Source organism: Melospiza georgiana, chromosome 1, assembly GCF_028018845.1.
Source record: "Melospiza georgiana isolate bMelGeo1 chromosome 1, bMelGeo1.pri, whole genome shotgun sequence".
Classification (NCBI taxonomy): domain Eukaryota; kingdom Metazoa; phylum Chordata; class Aves; order Passeriformes; family Passerellidae; genus Melospiza; species Melospiza georgiana.
The window spans coordinates 98,709,186-98,728,995 of record NC_080430.1 but is presented as its reverse complement, the minus strand read 5'-3'; the positions used below and the strand labels follow the sequence as shown (position 1 = coordinate 98,728,995).

The following is a 19,810-nucleotide window of genomic DNA, read 5'->3' as shown; positions in this document are numbered from 1 at the left end:
TTCTCTCTCCCCCAACCACCTTTATTTCTGCTCACTACACTTCTTACCTTCTGAAATTTTACCTGTTTTGAAGTTCAGTCTTAATAAGGAAATATTAAGTCCTGTTTTGTACCTGATAATAAAGCTTTACCTTAAAATTAAAAAAAAAAACCCTTCCCAAACCAATTCACAGTAACTTTGAAAACATCAATGAGGTCTTTATCCCTATTGATTTCCAAAGGAAACAGCAAAACATTTTTCATTCTCTCCCCTATTTTAAAAAAATCAATATAACTGTGTACTATTACCCACCTTATTTGAAGGGGTTTGTTTATTAGTAGCCTGGAAACAAACATTATCCTACTAATAATAATCAGTATGGTAAACATATTTATGAGCAATGAAATATACTGATTCAGATCATAATACAAGTAGATGAAGAGATATTAAGCTTCTGAGATTAAACGTTCTGCAAGTAATCTTCAGCACTGATGTGATGCTGATCAATTATAATAGATTTTCACAGACTGGAAGATTAAATTAAAAGAAAAAATTCTTATTCACCAATAGGTCTTACGAATTCAAATATTAACAATTATAAAATAGAGAACAGGACAGCCTAAAGCAATATTTTTATTAATTAATATTGCAGCTGTTATTGTTGCATATTCAGTGGTATTTTCCACGAATTCTAATAAGTCAAGTGCATTTAAGAGCACATTTAATTCAAGTCTTCAAACAAGTTTCAGTCTGCAACTCTGGTATGTTTGTTACATGCCTGAGCCATGCCAGCTTATGCTTCAGCTTTTACTTGCTCTTCAAAAGAGCAAGTCATAATAATTTTATCTGTTTTCACTAATTTTACAATTCATATAACAACTCTCAACTGTGCTCAGCAACTTAAAATATTTAGTTAACAGCACCTTAATGCTTTGAATCTCTTCTGGGCCAAAAAGGCCTCTCCTTTCTTTCCCAGCTAAGCAACATTTTTAAGATATCTGAAATTTGTGCAGGGAAATGTGTAGGAAATGGATAGCACGTATCTTAGAATTCCAGTACTGATCTGGACAGTTATCTCCCTAATTTTAAACAGATAGTTTATAATGAGTAAAGAAAGGGGAAGTTGTTATGTACATCAAATTGGTGTCCAACATTTGTAGTCAGTGCTTTTCCCTCAGTTTCCCTTCCCCTACATGTGTTTCTCTCAATGGCTGCTTATTGTCTTGAGGTGAAACTCCAAGTATTGTCTGGTAAAAGATCTTACATTTTAAAAAGTGTCATCGATAGAACTAGTAAAAAACTACTTAAAATTTTCAAATGCACAGCTCAGCAGAAGCTTAGCTACATGAATTGCTGCAGAAGGTGTCAGAAGCTTCTCAAAGGAGACAAATATGGCTGATCAAAACCTGAAGAATCTTACCAATTCCAATGCAAAAAGGCTGTCATCCTCCCAAACATTTTCAGAAATAGCATCACCAATAAGGGACATGTTATCAACAAGCAATTCAAGAACTTCCATTGTCACTCTCCTACTGCCTACACAAATGAGAGGATAAATTCAAATATAGACAAAATATTATGTTTTGATATTCAGAAGACACCACTGTAAACAAGAGATTATTTGCCACATGGAATTCTGGTATTTTAATTTTCCTATATGCTTCTACATAACTAATGCTAACTATCCTCAACAACTAATAGCTCTGAATCAGAGAAGAAAACAACTAGCCAAAGTCACAACAGATTAAAACAATTGTATACTTAGAAAAAAATATGAATTTCCTTAAAACCTATTGCAAAATTATTTAAGAAAACAATCGTGAACTTTACTACAGCTGTAAATCTGATTACTGAACTTTTTTAAAGTTCATAATAAAGTCACTAATTTCCCCCATCCAGACAGCAGTGTTACAAATCTTCTGTATATATTACCTATTGCCATTGATCTGCATTTTTGGTATAGGAGTGACTTCCTTCAAAGATTATTTTGTTTGAGATCTTTTAAAAAACAGAGAGATGAAGACCCACTTGAGCTACTTGCACAATTCTCTGTAACAGTTTCCCCTTTGCTTGTAGGCTGGTATTTATTAATTTTCATTTCTTCTTCTGAGTGTCTCTTAATAACAAGGCTAATCTGGTCCATTAGTAACTTTTATCCTTTGTACAATCTTAAGCTTGAATATGTGGCCACAAAGAAGCTTGGCCTGAGCTTAGAAATCTACAGCCTACATTTACTGCTAATATAAACCTCCTCCTAATGTACCCAGATAATGAGAAAACAGGAGCTAGAAGATTTTATGAAGAACAAGGCAGAATATCTGGAGCCAGACCAAATATTTTCAACCTCACACAAGTGAAGATGCCAAAACTGTCTGACATCTTAAGGAACCATACGGTGACAGTTTCCCTTAAGTAATCAATGTAGTGCAACTGTTGGCTTAGTTACTTGTTGATGCTATGTTTCTATTTAAAATCATAGATGGATTTCACACAACAGCATTGAATTTTCAATGTATCTTTTAACTAAGATAAAAATTCTGCATCCTTCAAAATGCTCAAAACAAAATCTGTTTAAAAAAGATAAAGTTCTAGTTGTTTGTTATAATTTAGCATTAATTTCTTTGTGGATTTTTCTATCTCTTGTAAATTTTACACACTGCAGAAATCTTGTTGATATATTTGAGAAAAAAAAAATTATCTCTGTATGTGACTAGATGTGTAGTGATAATGACCACAGCTTCTGCAATTTGTAGCTTCAGTGACCTGCTTTGGGTGAGAAATGACAGAAAATGGCACAGTCTTTTTGAAAGCTTGGTTTTACTTTTCTCACAGAAGTTCTGTTTTCCATTGGCTTTAGGCCAATTTAACTTAATAAATCTCTCCATTTTAACCAAAAATCCCGCAAAAAACCCCAAAACGACCCCCACAAAACCAAAACAAGCCCAACACTACTACTGATTTCTGTAATGACTTACAAGGCAGATCAGCACAAAGGAAGAAAAATTTCAATGAACATCTCCACAAGGAACAGAATTTAAGCTTAACTAAAATACACATCATTTTGCAAAATAAAAGGCAGCAAATTTTACAATAAGCTTACTGGTTTTCCCTTTACCCAGTAATTGAAACATCTAGATTAAAATCTACACTATACCATAGAAGTTGATAATAACGTTCATAAAAACGCCTGTTGATTTCACTAAAGATAACAACTGAAAAATATAACCACATGAGAAACTGTGTGTTACTGTCTCACAATATCACACTGTCTCACAGTGTGCCTCCAGATCACAGGCTTTCAGATCAACAGGAACAGGATAAAAATATTAGCTTCTCTACAATCTGTGTCTCATTACAGCATAGTGGAAGAATGAAGAAATATCACCAAGGAGAGTTTAAGAAGTGTAAAAAACCTAAGGGGAAGATAAACAAAGTTCACCTTTCCAGAAAGTAAAACTATTTTAATTCTATTATAAGATTGAAAGAAAGAACCTTGAAATGTAGAAAAACTGTCTTTAAACTCTGCAGATTTGAAGTGACAGGCACCAGAAATCGAAAAGATAGAAAATACATTTTCTGCAGTTTTACATTATAAATAAAAGATGCTAGAAGTCATGAATGTGCTTGTGACTAATTAATACTTAAACACCATTATTATGAAAGGGGAAAACAAAACTTTAATTCATTTTAGTTGGTTTATAACAAAACAAAAAGAATTAAATAATTTTCATACACATTTCATAGAATTTTTATAAGTTGAAGCCTCTAGCTTTTAGTACTCTAGCCATAGAGAGATGCACATTTCCAGCTCCTATATTTGAAACCCTGACCACATTTAACAATACCTATATTGAATTACATTACATTTTACAGCTAAATACCATTTTAGACAACCTTGGAGCAAAAAGATTGTCCTCCAGAAGGGCTTTGCAATTTAGAACCTCTATAAAATAAAATTTGCAATTAGACTAACATTACTTATGTTCCTTAAACCACTTGTTACTGCATTTGTAAGAATAAAAACAAGCCTTTCACCAGAATTTTTGTTTATTAGTTCTTGAACAGGAGGAAAACTCTATGCTTAAACAGATCCTTTGGAGAACGCCTCTGGTTAAAAGTGGTTATTTTTCCATCTTCCTGAATGACATTTTACCCTGACACACCATTTTTCCACCAAACACTGATTTCCTGCCACTGTCAGTAAAAAACACTTAAAACTTCTGCAGCAATTCTGGAAATCAATCAGAAGATTCAAGCTTTGTGACCTGAACAGATATCCAGAAAAGATGTGTTGCAACCAGCCACAGCACACCAGTAATCACCTGTGCCTTATTTATTTGAGGTAGTCACCTCATTGACCAACTTCTCAAGAGTATCTTGTATTAAGGATGGGAAAGATATGCAAGTTAAACACCTAACTCAAAACTTTCTTACCTGTTCTTAGAAGAGGTATTGCATTTTCCAAGATGGAAACACAGAACTGAGGAAGGCTAAGCTGCTTCATCTGTAATTCCAAAGTGTCCTCATTTTCAATATCTGGTAAGTCAGTATGTCCTACGTCAAATGGGGAATGCAGAGAGACTCTGGAGTTTGCATTTGCTTGAGTACTGTTTCCACTTAAAACAGAAATTTAAAAAAAAGTAACATAATTAACTCTTGCAAAGAGAAAACATATATGTACAGCTGTTACAACCAGTATTTAGTGTTTTCATGACTCCTGCCTTAAGCATATCCTTCCTCCCATCCCAAACTTTCTCTGCTATCTACCAGTGTTGCAAGAAGAGGGAGATTTCATTTCATTGGTTTTTTAAATGTCAGAACAGGTAGCATCACAAGTGAATGCCAAATGTTTTGGCAATCATCTTCAAAATCACTTAGCACTGTATACTGGAAGAAATACACATGCAACGAACACAATATCACATGAGAAATATCAGTTGATTCGAAATTATTTTTTCTTTTTTTTTTTTTTTAACAAAATCTATCAGTTGCTTGAAGCAATACAAGTTATTAAATCAAATTTCAGCCTGAATTATACTTACTATATTAAATCCATTCTATATAGCCAGCCACAAGAATCCTTAGAAAGAAAATTAAGAAGTATGAGCTCTGTTTACTCCTTTGGACTACCACATCCACTGTAAAACAGGAAGTATTTCCTTGTCCAAAAAAGCCTTAAATGTAATCAAGTATATACTACAAAGTATATGGAATGCTATTAAATTATAGACATTTTTTAAATTAAGAAAAATTTGTATGGTATATGAATATATCATTAAATGTAGTATATATGGTTCATATATTATGAACAGTATATAGTTCATAACCGTATTAATTTTTAAAAATAATCCAATTCCACTATCAGCATTATAATTAATAAAAATCAGAACATATTTTTAAAGTTTTCTTATCCCAAACAATATTTAGCAATCTTGATATCCTTTAAAAACCTGTATGACTAATAACTGGGTTTTGGTTGGTTCCCTTTTTTATTTTTAAACAAGCCTAAGAAGCTGTAGTATGACTGTGTTACATTCTATTGTCTAATGAAATGTAAAAGATGTAAAAATGTATAAGAAGTTAAATCCTGACTGATTAAGAAGTCAACAGAAAAGCTACAATCAAAACAGAAGAGTTCACCAATACGTAGTTTGGGTTTGGCTGAACTTACCAGAGGAAAATGAAGGAGAGGTATCAATCACAAAAACAATTCAGAAGAGGAAAGGTTAAGTTTCCAGGCAGAATTTGAAACAGACAAACAGATAGATTGAAGAGTCTCAAGATTAAAGAAGAAGGAAAAGAAGAGTTACATATAGAATAACAATATACAAATAAATAGCAATAAACAAATTTACATAACAATAATATAAGAAAAGACAAGATTCACTAAAAGCAGCTCTTCCTTATCAAAATCAGAAATGTCCAAACAACACTACTGTCACTTCTCTCTATCATATCTTCTATTCAACATCATGCTGTTCTTTATGCTACCTCTGGGCTAAATTATAGCTTTGTAAGAAATGAGATTCGTGGGCAGTGAGCAGGTCTACTGCAGCACTCAGGATGCAAGAAGATAAAGGTGTGCAGTCATAAACAGCTCCTAAATTGACTCTATTAGCTAGCACTTCCTCGCTTCTAGAAGTCTCATCACTGCCTGAACTGGTACTTACTCTTATGCAGCTTTCATTTCTTGACTGACAGCCAGGCCATCACTCTCTTACACAATATACACCAGCTGCTATTAAACTGTTAACTGTCCAGCTTCAGAAAATGGCCAGGGCCTAGAAGGCATAAAGCCTGGAATGCATTGGCAGTGCCATATTAGTTACCTGATAAAAATCAATATATTAGACTTCAATAAAAGTAACTTTTTAATATGACTGTCAAGATGTATTTACAATTGAGCTATTCTCACCACAGCTATTTGAATACCTAGGAGGTATTCAATCACTAAGCCCATACATACATCACAGAGACTCAAATGAACTACCAACAACAACACAGATTTACAAGGACTTTCAAAATCCCACATACTAGAAGACATTGGTACTTGAACAGCAGCTTTAAGTCTTTAAGTTGGGCAAACACAAGCAACAAAACACACAAAAACTTCTACATTTTGAGGGTATACAGATTATTTATAATTTCTTATAAGAGTCAAATATTTACACAAATATTATAGAATTGAAATTTGTTGTCACATTTAACAACAAATTTTAAAGACTTCAATAGAAATCTTTATACAGCATAGCATTTTTGACAATACTATATACTGTTACCTACAGAATGGCCATTCCACTTAAAAGAACTTATGAGGTCATCTGCTGAAAAAAAGAAAAATCCCTGACTCTCCAGCAATAGACTGAATATATGCTCTTCTGTGTCTTACAAATACATGCACAAGCAATAACAGTTGATAGGAAGAGACTTTGTTTAAAATGGTGGTTGGGTACAAAACATGACAATGTTTTTATGCATTCTGAACACCACTTCAAGAAAAGTTTAATTCATAAACATGGTTTGAATCTTCACAAGTTACCAAAACCATTGCATCAATTCACATACTGACAAGGAGCTGATAATATAATCCTCCATTAAAATGTTTTTAACTGAAGTGTAAGTTATTTCCTGTTTCATTCACCTAGAAGACACTGCATCCCAATCTTGGCCATCTCCTCTGGGACGCTGAACTGTCCGTCCAATCACAGAGGGCCGAGGACTGCTGCTTCCAGGTGAGGGATTCTGAGAGCCAGGAGCACCCCTTGCTTCTTGACAGTAAGATATAGATGAATTCTGGGAAGCTGTGCCTTTATGTAACACAAAGAACACATTTTCCCTTAAAAGTATCCATTAATTCTGAAAGATACTAGGTTGTAAACAGTAAAAGTAACTAAGGCAGGATATGGAAGAAGACACCACGTAAATACTGATGACCTAGATCACTTGCATGTAGCAGAGTTTGGAAACCAAATTCCAAGGCAAACACCATTGAAGATTCCAGCTGAATCATAAATCTTGAATTTGAAGAATAGAAACACAGTGTCTGGGTAAGGCTATTGGACTTGATGTTATAACTGAATTAACAGCCAGTACCATTTATTAAGACACCAAATATAGGGGCAATCTTATGAAGAGAACCAGACTACCAATTTACAGAAACAAAGCTTTGACTCAATTCAGATGACAGAATAGAAACAAGAAGAACATTATAAGTAATCTACACCATTAAAGCTACAACATTTAAGCATTAAGAGCATTGTGAAGCAGCCCTCATGACTGCAAGATTAAAAACAATGATTAAAGTATTTTTAGCCATCAGTATAAAAAAAAAGTTCACAGAGCTTATGAAATTAGCAACTACATTGTTAAGTACTAATAACTTGAAAGCTTTTCTGAAACTTTGCCCACTTTTATTTTACAGATTTAATTTAGTTTTAGTTAAAAAATCCCTCCCCTGCTGACATACAAACAATTGGATACTGGGAGAAGTTGATTAATGGGGAATCACAGGAAAGTAAAACTGAATAAGTACTTTAAAACAATGCAAGTACTCCAAGTTTTTAAATTAATATTAATAGCACAGAACACCAAAACAATTTCACAAGATTACATTTGCCATAAGGTTCTGGTTTTGGTTTTTTCTGTCTTTTTACACAATCTTATCTGTAGTAAAACCAACAGTATCTCAAATACTTACAAATACCTACCTTGCTCTGAGGAAGAAAAACTTGGATCTCTATGGAAGTTAAGCCTAGTTCTCAAAAAGATGCAGAGCTGTTGCAAGCATGACACAGCCTGCAAAGCCAACTGGTGTCTCCCATCTCCTCCAAAAGCCAAGTTTAGAAGAGACAAAAGGCTCTGCAAAGACAAAACCACCAACATCAAGACCTGAACATTAATCATCATCATGAACAACCATGCCAGCAAGTCTTACACTAAATATAGTTTGAAAATGTTTCCAAGTGTTATTCAAAATCACAGCAAAGAATAAATAGGCTCAATCACTGTTTCATTACTGAATGCAAGACTACCAGGCCTAAGGAAGAAGCCAAGTTTCACATGATATTTCCAATAAAGTCACCACTTTCATTATGGGAGCCCATTAGAGGGTGTGCAGACAACAGCCACACAAATTATCTTATTCAGAAGAAACAAAGTATTCCTTCAGAAAATACTTAATTAGTGATTACAATATACATTGTTAGAAGCAAAAAACTTTAAAACTGCAATATATAGACAATGTCCCTTTCCTGTGCACCTGGAGTTAGCATGAAGGTACTTCTGTTTAACTATTTTGTTTAAAACAAAATTGATGCAAATTGAATCATTTGCATCAATTCATCCTTGGCACCGCTTATACCAATAAAAACTTTATGTGAATTCTTGCCTGTACAATCTTTGGCCTTTGAAGGAAGATCTCTGCAGGAAAATCTTGCATAATCACATCCTGAAGAAGCTCACATGTACTCCAAATTAAACTTTGGTTGTTACTTCTCAAAGAGCTACAAGTTCATATTTAAATATGTATTAAAATGAAAAGAAAACCAACCAGTAATTATTAGTCTGAACAAGTCTTTACAAGAAAGTTATCATCACAACACTGAAGAATCTAAAGAAAAAAATCTCTGTAATTCTATTGTCATATCATTTTTTCAGTTGAATTATTCCTTAGCTATATATACAACAAAGAACAAACTCAATTCCCACAAGTAAAATTTGGTTACAAGAAGAGAAATAACTTTATTGATTCTGAATTTGAAATTAAAATAAGAACTACTGGAAATTCCCTGTGAAGCTAGTGATTATCTCAGTGGTACATAGCAAATAATATAACTCATACCAGTAAGAAAGTTTCTTTCATTACTAAGGTTCATGTATAACTTCAAAGCACTTGCATTACATAAGTGGGAAATTCCATAAAAGGGAGAAATTTATTAGCTATTCTCTAAGATGAACATTAGTAAATTATAAGAATCTTCAGGACAGTCTATTTCACGTTTTCCAATTGTTTCAGAAACCACTGTTTCTGAAATCACTGTAAAAAATCAAATATGTCCAGTGTTACAAATCTGTGCTCCTCTTCTATACTCCAGCATAAAGGAAATTAAATATTAAACAGGTTCTCCAGCTTCAGAGATCTTTCAAAAGGAAAAAACAAACACACACAAAAAAAACGATGCTAGAACTCTATCAGAGTTCTGTGAAAACTCATAAGGAATCCCAACTACAGAACTCTCCCTTGGGGCACTTCGAACACTTTTTCTAAATTAAAGAAAAAAAAAAAGTCACTGCAGAAAGACAGTTGGAATGACTCAATGCTTGGATAAGGCCCTGTACCTAAACTTATTGGCCTAAAGCTACTACTGAAAGTAGGGATTTTCCTACCAACTGGTCATGGGGGTAGAGCAAATAATTATTTTATTTCAGCTTGTTCTATTATTAGCTGAAAGAAATCTTTGATCCACTTAACAAATTTAAAATACAGACTGAAGTGTCATGAACAAAAGACCCAAAGACACTGATTTAAACACAAAAAATGGAGAGTGATACTGCCCAGCTTCAGCTTAGATTTTATGACCATTTATCAAAAATAAGCTTATTGGGCTATTTACATGAACAACCTCATGATGCAGGAGGACAGAAACTTATTGCCATTAATCCTGAAAAACTACAAGCAAATTGTAATGTTTCGATTACTGCACCTTTCATTTGATGAAAGAACATGTCTATCTGTTGAAGTCAGAGTTAGCCAAGGAAAGGTGGAAAATTTCAAACATTTCACTGCAAAAAAAACAGAGCGGATGTCTTGAAATATATTTGATAGAAATATTATATTGTGTACATTCAAGGCAAAATAAAAGACCTATAAACAATATACTATCTTATACAGAGATATCTTTTAGTAAGCACAGGCTTGCACAAACTCAAATCTTCTAGACTTTTCAGAAATACCAAAACATCACTAAGGTCATACCAAATCCTAATGAAATATGTTTATTGAAGAAAGCTTTACCAAATAATGAACATATTAGTGGAAGGATACTCAATCTGCCACATCATGCTTTCAATAAAATCATAATTTTTTTATCTGCTATAAAGAATATTTTATCCATTAGCATGATCTCTAAAAATGGAAAATTCACCTCATGGTGAATTATACTCTTCAAGCAGAAGAAATTATTTTTCTTACAAAATTATGACACATAATAACTTTGTAATGAAAATATCTTTAAAGCTATTTCTAACTTAAAAGGTTGTCATAATTATTGTGCAATTCCTAAGATAGTTGATCCACTACTAAAAACTCAACTGGTGATTTACCTACAGTAACTTCAAAGCCACATTTTAAAATCTAGATCTCAGCACCATAGTGTATTTTGAGTAAGAAACTCTCCTGTGAGCTGCTACTAGTATACTGGTATGGGCAAAGACTTGCCAAAGTATTATTGATCTGCAGTTGTCAGTGAAACACTCCATATCATTTGACAAAAAAAAAAAAAAATCAAAGCATAACACTGGTTTTCATTTAAATACAAAGCAAAGACTCTCCTAGCACCTAAACCAGTTTTCTAAAAAGTAGAAAGGTATTTCAGACTAAGTTTTTTTGAAATAAAATGTACTTAATCCTTTAAGCCACTTCTGATTATGAAACACAGATCATCTGGAAAACTGTGGCAACTTAAATAATTTTTAAAATTGTAGCACTTTCTAATGTACTTTAAATATTCCAAAGAGCTACACTATTTTCTGGAAAAGGGAAATATCTATTAAGATGAATGTCATTTTTATAAGCATTATAATTGTAGCTTCTGTGGTGTTAAGATTTCACAGAGTAACAAATGGAAAAAGAAGAGCCAATTTTGCTATCCACATCTGTAATGGAATTCCATCTAAATTACAACTCTAAGTTCTTTCTGTAATTAACATATTCTTTTATAACTACACATACCAATTGTTCTTTTGGGAGATATTTCTAACTGTCGCAGATGACTTCTACTTTGACAAAAATATCCAGTGAATAATTCCTCTTGAGGCAGAACTAAAATAAAAAAAAAAAGGGGTAAGTTTAAAAAATGCACACAAACAAAAAACTCCTCAATATATTTTCATGCTTTTCCCCCTTGCCCTTGAGTTTTAAAGCAGTTTCCTTAATAGGATAAAATGGTCTCAGATGATCACAAAAATTGAGTAAAAAGAGTGTGCCAATGTTTGGGTTTTTTTTAAATCATATTCGTTTTTCTCCATTTTTTTATACTAACTAGCACACCACCCAAACAATAGCAAAAACAATTACACAGCCTGATGGAGAACTGACATCCAAATAAATGGCTTTCCTTTAATCTACCTCGGTAGTAATAAAATTAACTTTTTAAATTAATTACTTAAAATCTTTTTCTACCAAACTCTGTCTTCTTAGGTCACCTAGAAAGCTGCCCTCTTGTATAAATGTATTTTGCCTCATGTCATTCATATGCAAACTGTATAAAAAAATACACAAGAAATGTTAACAGTAAAAGCAATCTCTCCAGACCATAATATTTGGTTCAAAGGATAAAACTAGATAATGCCAGGTTATTAGTTTATAGTCATTTTTTCCAGTAACTTAAGTTGAAACAGAAAGAAAAATACAACACTCCTGCTAGAAAGCATAAGGATTATTCCATACACACATGCATACAATTTACAGTATAAGTAACTCAACTGAGTAGTTTCAGAAAGATATAATTTAAGAATGTACATGTAGAAGACTATTCTTCTCCATAGAGTAGAAACAATAAGTAAAATTTTGCCCCTGTGTGGGCATAGGAGGGAAAAAATATTAAAAATTAATCACCAGGCACATAAGTCTAGTGAACTAAATCTCCAAGCATTAGAGAGGTGCAGAAACCACCAAAAAATTGCTTTTATCTCTGTGACTGCAGAGATGAGGGACAGGGGTGTGGTCATTAGTGCTACACACACTGTGTAACAGCACTGTCTTTCCCACAATAAGCAGGAGGTAATATAATATGATATGTAATTTTCTCCTTCAAACTCTGTTCCAAAATTTTTAAGGCAGAAGAGGAGAACCAAATGGGTTAGACTACATCTAGGAGGAAATGTAAATCATTATAACAGACAGATAATGAGCTAGGTAACAGATGCACTTCACACATAATGTGACATTTTAAAGAAAGTTTATGTATTCTTCTATGACAAATGCTTATCCAATACCAAGTACATAGAGCATACAGCTACTGTAGTTGCAAAAAATCATTCTATTAGGATCAACTATTGTTTTTTACTTTTTCTTTTTTTTTTCTCATAGGACTTAAATTGCTTTCCAAGCTAGAGCCCAATATACAAAGAACAGCAGCAAAGCATACTGGCTAAATTACAGATTTATTTGAAGTTGCTACAGACTTGCTGCCATAAAGCTCTCCTTGGAAGTTGTGTCATGCTCTTTGTACATTATAGAAAACAGATATTTTACACTGAGGAAATGGATATGGAATTCCATTACAGGAATGCCACCAGGTGATTTAGCTAAGGTCACATTCTGTCTCTGGCAGAATCTGATTAGCACACACTTCACTGATCTCTCAGGAGTAGTTCGCCTTCTATGCCTGAAAACATCAGCTTCTCACAGTCTTTTCATTTGCTTTATTTTAATATAAAATAAATTACAGTTCAAAAGAGGTAATTTACCTGGTTGATCTACTGAAGGCTGAGACTGAGCTTGATAACATACTGAAGAACCAGAAGGGAGTTCAGAAGAAAGAAAGAACAGTCTGTCCACAATCCCATCAATTATGGCCTGCAAATTTGGATCCACATCAGAGCGAAGCTGAGAGAAGAATTCCACTGCACCAATTCCAACCATTTTCTGGGCAGCAGCTGGATGCTACATTAAGACAAATAACTGACAAAGTTAGTTTGAAGAGTCTGGATGGGTGCAGAAAATGGAGAGGAGTAGGGGGGAGACAGAAAATAATTTAAATCCTTATGTTATATTTTGCCTTTATTCATTTAGACCAATGTGCTGAGGTAGAGATAATTTTCTTCTCAGTGGCTGGCACAGGGATGTGTTTTGGACTTGTGCTGAACACAGGGTTGATAATAAAGAGATATTTTTGTTACTGCTAAGCAGGGCTTACACAGAACCAAAGGCTTTCTTGCTGTCCTGACAAGGGATCTGGGAGTACAGGGGAGTTTGGAAGGAGACACAGCCAGGACCAGAGGGATATTCCATACAATAGAATCACAAAAAGGCCTGGGTTGGAAGGGACCTTAAAGATCATCTAGTTCCAACAGCACACTCAGTTTACAAAGGTGGTGAAATGAAGAGGAAGGGGGGACATTTGGAGTGATGGTATTTGTCTTCTCAAGTCACTATTCCGTGTGAGGGTGCTGCGCTCCCCTGGGGATGGCTGAACTCCTGCCTGCCCATGGGAAGTGGTGAATGAATCCCTTGCTTTGCTTTGCTTGTGCGTGCAGCTTCTGCTTTTCCTACGAAACCGCCTTTGTCTCAATCCATGAGTCTTCTCCCTTTTACCCATCCCATTCTCTCCCCACCTAGTGCCGGTGGTGGGGTGTGAGCAAGCAGTTGTATGGGGCTTGGCTGCTGGCTGGGGTTAAACCCTGACATCTGTCTGTCAGTATCAAGGATAGGTGGTTTTTTAACTCTGCATAGTTGCAGTTTAGTGATTAAAACACAAGCATGTAAAAATCGGAGCGATCTAAAGTTTCTGTAACATTTTCTCAAATTAGTTTCAACAATGTTCAAATCCTTACTTTCCAGGAACAATGCAAATGCTTAGCTGCAAATCATGCTCCGAGTTAAAAATTAAGCACTAGATAAGAAACTGAAGAAGCTGAGAAATTGAAGCAGAAACCCAGAGAAAATTATTTTTCTCAGTTCTCTCACCCATTTGAAGTCGCTGAAATTGTTATCATTTTGGTCTACACACAGTGGCTGCATTATTGCTGTCTTTGTAAGACACTCTGAAAATCTCGTCACATGGAGATACAAAGTCAAGTAATATCCAGCTTTATTTAGCTTCAGTATTCTAAAAACATACAGTTTAAAAATAAATGAATGTTAGTATGTCATACCTTGATCAAACTGTTCACAAAATTTAACACTTCCTCTTTTATTGGTACGACTGGGAAATTGAACCACTCCAAAAGGTTACGAAAAAGCGCTTTCTCGTGGACCAGATCAGCATAGGAAATCAAGTTGTGGTCAAGTTTAAACAGAATAGCCTTCAAAGATCGCTCTCTTATCTCTGTCAGTTCATGACCTGCCCCAAAAAAAAGTGATTAAGAAACCCATAAAATTATTTGACATAACTTTTTTCTTATTTGGATCAACAGAACGCTGCCAGAGAGGCAGTGAAAAACAGCCAGCTCACAAGCTGCCAGTATCATGCCTACCAGGAAGACAAATACGATTAGCAGTCACCAGCGACAACCTCAGCAAGTGTTTGCATGGTTATAAAGCAGTGAGACATTAATAAGATATACTGACACAATCCGGTGCCAAACGCGCCTCTATGGATTTAACCTCGTAGCGGAACTTCTACCAGAGTATGTGGCGGGTAAAGCTGCCTCAAAGTCACCAACCGAACAAAAAGCCACCCAAGCCCCCTGAATGGAAAGGCACCGTGTTCGAAGGGGAAGCCTTTGGCATTTCCTTATGGAAGAGTGTCCCCCCAGGGCAGCGCTGCCGCCGCCGCCGCCCCCTCCGCGCCTGCCGCGGGGAGCGGAGTGGAATAGCAGCAGGCAGACGAGCGGCGAGGGACGGCGGAGGCCGGGCAGGGGCGGCCGGGCTCCCGCAGAGCGGCGCTGGGCCGCAGGCGGCGGGCCCGGGAGGGAGAGGAGCCATCATTACCGAGCTTCCTGACGAGCGCCGCCAGCTCCATCGCGCCGCTCCGCCCGCCGCATTCAACCGCCGCGCCGGCCCGCCCGGCCGGAGCCGCCCGACGAGCACCTCGGGAAATGTAGTCCGCCCGCTTCCGCCCCGGGCCCGCCGCCCGGCGCTGCGCGCGAAGCACGCCGGGAACTCTCATCGCCCCGCGGCCCGCCGGCGGGAGCACAGAGAACTACAGTTCCCATGAGGCCCCGCGCCTCCCGCCCCGCCGCGGGCGCCGGGCCTGCGGGGCGGGATGGCGGCGGGGGGCGGCAGAGGGAACCGAAGCTCGCAGTGTCTGCGCCTTCCTGCGGGGGGAGTAGCCGGGTGGGACCCGCCTCTCCTCTCCGGCAACTAACCAATGACAGGATGAGGGGACATAGCCTTGAGCTGCGCCAGGGAATGACTTATTCATCCCAGTACGGAAGGATACTGCTAGAAAGATAGCGAGGGACTTTGTGCAAGCGCGTGTAGTGACCGGGCAAGGGAGAATGAGTTCTAACTGAAAGATGGTGGGTTTAGGTTAAATGTTAGGAGGGAATTCTTTACTGTGAGGGTGATGAGACACTGAACAGGTTGTCCAGAGATTATGTGGATGTCTGGATGTCCCATCCCTGGAAGTGTTCAGGTTCAGGCTGGATGGGGCTTTGAGGAACCTGTTCTGGTAGAAGGTGCCCTGCCCATGGCAGTGAGGTTGGAACTAGATGGTATTTAAGGTTCCTTCCAACCCAAACCATTGTTCTGTTTTACAATTTACATTTAGAGTGATAATGGAGTGTTTGCTGATGCCACTTTGATGTGTCTGCCGGCACTCTGGAAATAGCTCTTGCTGACTCGTGTAAAACAAAGTGATGAGAGGGTGAAGTGGGAGGTTAATCATTAGAGGGTTTGGGTTCTCTATTTTATGTAACTTAGACTCTAGGACTACATTGCTTTGTCTATAATGCGAGGCTATTTCACAAAGGAATTTCTTAAGCACATACTAAAGATGGATGTACATTGTTGCTCAGCTGATCTGAGGGCTGATCTTATTTTTGAAAATTTGTGTTTGTCATCATAGTTGAAAAAAATAAATTGATGATAGCTGGACAAATGATAGACATTGTGTGTATATGCTTGTGAATTTTTTTGTACATAACTGCAGGTTCACAAAAGAAGATGGCCTTATAATAGTCATGAGAGCGGGGGGAGTTGTGCCATGTATTGCACAATAAACTACATTTTTATCAGCACCCAACAAAAATGTAAAGGTGCAGTGCAGCACATGCAAATGCTTTCCAAAGGATATATGTCACTGCCCTCTGAGTTTATGGCTAATTGTTTCTCCATGTGGTCACCATCCCTGTGCTGCTCTTTCATAGTAAACTCATATTAATGTCCTCCATCTGCTCTATCAAGATTTTGCTAAATTCTTAATTGCAACTCAAAACCGTCTGTCATTTTGCAGGACGGTATTTCTATCTGCAGAACAATATAACAAAGGGACTTTATTAAGCTAATTATAAATGCACTGTGATTGCTGCAACAGGGGTTTGTTTAGCACAGGAGGCTGAGCTTGCATGGATCCATCAAGAGCAATTACATGAGAAGCATCACTTACTAAGTAAAAATTCCTTTTAGCTGTGCACGATACACTTGTTCAATGAAATATGAAGAGCTCTAACCAGATGCACACTGGGCTACTCACATTTCCTCAAATAGGACTGGTGGGAAGTTTGTGTGACCCCATGTAATACTTGTGATAATAATAAAATGGATTAGTATCTCATTTCTGCAGCAAGAAGAAGGAATTAAGGGAGCAGGCATTTCCCAAAATAAAAACATTTCTTCAGGAGGAAGAGCTACATAGTTCACCTCTATGGGAGTGTTCAATCTGGGTCCTTCTTACCTCTTAAATATGGCCAATCTACGTTGAACAAAAGCTTTCTTACACTGTCTTCAATGTTGGTGTTTGTGGCTACAAAACGTTATATAGAGGAGACACAAGCACTCTCCATTGCCAGTATACTCCTGCACTGTAATTGTAGCCATTTTGGTCAGTTTTTCTTAAATGATGGCCTAATTTGGTTAATCTTTAAGAAATATTCCTAACTTTGAAAAGCAGCTTCAGTTTTGCTGTTCTTGTTTTAGACCAGAAAAGAGATGATTGTTTACCCAAAACTGATCCAGGGGTCTGCTGTATCAGCTGGGGCAATACATTTTATGCTATCATGGCTCAAGACTGATATTCAATTTAAATATTTTAATTTTTATAAATAGAAGGGTGATATATTAAGGGAAAAGTGAATATCCCCATAAAATAGTAACTAAATCACACACAGAGACAAAAAAAGTTTACTGGCTATTAAAAATGAAAAGAAGGGGAGGATGGGCTCAGTAATTATTGCTGGCATTATAAGACAACATAAATAGAGGAAGATTGGTCTCTCATTACTGGGAACACTGAATCCCTCTGTCTGCATCTCCTGTTTTAGACTAATGCTAGCAGCTCTGCTTTCCCTCTTACCTGCTTGTTCCCTTTAGCTTGTATATTCCCATAACTGCTTCTGAAGCCAGTTGGACTTTTTCCTCTCCATTGGCATTATTTAACATGGGTATCTTTTCTTCCAAGTGTATTCTTACTGATCTGCAGTTAAAATGTGTAGGAGTTCCACCAGTGGGAAAATTAGTCACTGGTCTCATTTACATTGTCCCTTGTTCTTTCCTTACTGCACTCTGCATAAGATGAACTTTAAAGAGCTGCCTACTGACTCCTCACAAGCTTGATTTCTATAATTCAAATAATTTTTTTTTTAATTTTTATATTCTCTGTGTCCGATGGGTTCCATCCCAGTAAACTGATGAAAGGTGGACACGCCGTGGATATTGATGTGCATCTATGTGTGTGACTGCAGGTGCACAAATGTAATTCTCACAGTTTTGTAGAGGTTCTTTTACAAAAACCATCTCTTAGCACTTTCAATATAAGATGCGCTGTAATTTTAAATTTCCCTTATTTCAAATGTCATACAGAGAGAGGAGCTTGAAAAAACTTTTTCTGAGTTTTTTTTAAGAAGTTTTCAGTCTTCTTTTTATTTATTATTTCTGTGACTCATTCATTACAGGATGAAGTCTTATCATCTCTGCATCCTTTTTTCAAAGCTGTCTATTCATAACATATTTTTTCTTCTTTACTGCTCTGACTTCTGTCCTTTTACATTCCACAAGTTCTCTGAAGATCAACATATCAAAGGCTCTATCTGACAGGGACTTGATACCATTAGCGATAATATCTTTATTGTACTTCTGAGCTTAACTGTTGCAACTTCCAATTCCCTGGGAATTTCCTGCTGTCTAGCTTTTCACCTATCTGGAGCAGCAATCGGACAAAGAAACATCAGGGCATGTCAGATGCAAAAAACCCCGTAAATTCCCAGTACCTCTCTGATAGGAACACCAGATAGGGACTATGATGCCCAAACACCACAACACCACTGACTGCTATAGTTAAAATTAATCTTGTCACGTGCCAGCTGAAAGAAGGTTGCCAAAAGGAAGGAGAGAAAGCAAAGAGATCAGAGTATTGGGAATGGGAGGGGGTAGAAATGGACAAGAGAGTTGAGATGAGATCTTCCCCACATAAGAAAACTATCTTTGTATGTTAATCTTTTCTCAATCTGCCTCTCAATTTGTTTCAGTCCATTTAAAATTATCATTTCTTGCCCTGAAGGCCCACCTTGCTTGCTCTCACCCCAAGCTTTCTCATCCTTTTCTGTTCACTTGCTACTATCGGTAAAACAATGTATATATTTTCTATATTTACTGATGAGTAAGTATAAAAAAAATACATCTGAAATTTTAAAAAGCAAACAAAAAAACAAAACAACAACAAAAACCCACAAACAAAACTCCAACTATTAGTTACATATATATGCAGTAGTGGAACTATTGCACATGCACAGTAAAGACAACCTGGACGTATACAAGTAGCTGTGTGTTCATTGCTTTAACTGACTACCAAGTTCCTGAAATTAGTAGGATGATAGCAGTTTTGTAAAGGTTCTCTTTTAATGCCAGTGAAGACACATGTATAACCCTTTTTTTTTCTTTTGAAATAGCATGCAATTATTGCATTATCTTAAAGTTTGTGACACGATCTCAACAGATACTTTGATGTAAATTCCTGAATTTTACTGCTTCTTCGTCAGGTACAAAACAGCGAATTGAAATCGTGTTACAAATGTTTGTAATTGCAGCAGAGCAGATGCAAATTTGGAAGCTCATTTATGATATTATTAATTTAGTGTTTATATTTTCTTCCCTAGTGAGGCTAATTTCTCTGTTTTCCTGTTTAATATTCCCTTTAACTGGATCTATCTTCTGTGCTAAATTGCATATGCAGATATGCAATTGACTCATAGAGTGGTGCAGAAAAAGCAGTTACATCTAAATACTAGTTAT

At 36.3% G+C, this 19,810-nt stretch overlaps 1 protein-coding gene across 6 annotated transcripts in view; it reads right to left on the bottom strand.

The window, feature by feature from the left end:
* The window catches only part of RTTN (rotatin), a 79,585-nt gene extending 64,194 nt beyond the window's left edge, over nt 1-15,391 (bottom strand). For 2 of the 6 annotated variants that reach the window (XM_058039688.1, XM_058039681.1), the window contains exons 1-4: nt 8,187-8,368; nt 7,121-7,286; nt 4,414-4,595; nt 1,400-1,515 (exon numbers count right to left, since the gene is read on the bottom strand). In XM_058039688.1, coding sequence (XP_057895671.1) covers nt 1,400-1,515; nt 4,414-4,595; nt 7,121-7,286; nt 8,187-8,361 — 639 coding nt within the window. In that variant the 5' untranslated portion in view covers nt 8,362-8,368. Of the gene's footprint in view, nt 1-1,399; nt 1,516-4,413; nt 4,596-5,650; nt 5,756-6,762; nt 7,287-8,186; nt 8,369-8,866; nt 8,982-10,181; nt 10,261-11,428; nt 11,519-13,167; nt 13,364-14,574; nt 14,763-15,352 lie in introns of those variants that run through there. The other 4 variants (XM_058039723.1, XM_058039715.1, XM_058039705.1 and 1 more) reach the window with 4 other exon arrangements.
* Between the last annotated feature and the right edge of the window lie 4,419 nt (nt 15,392-19,810).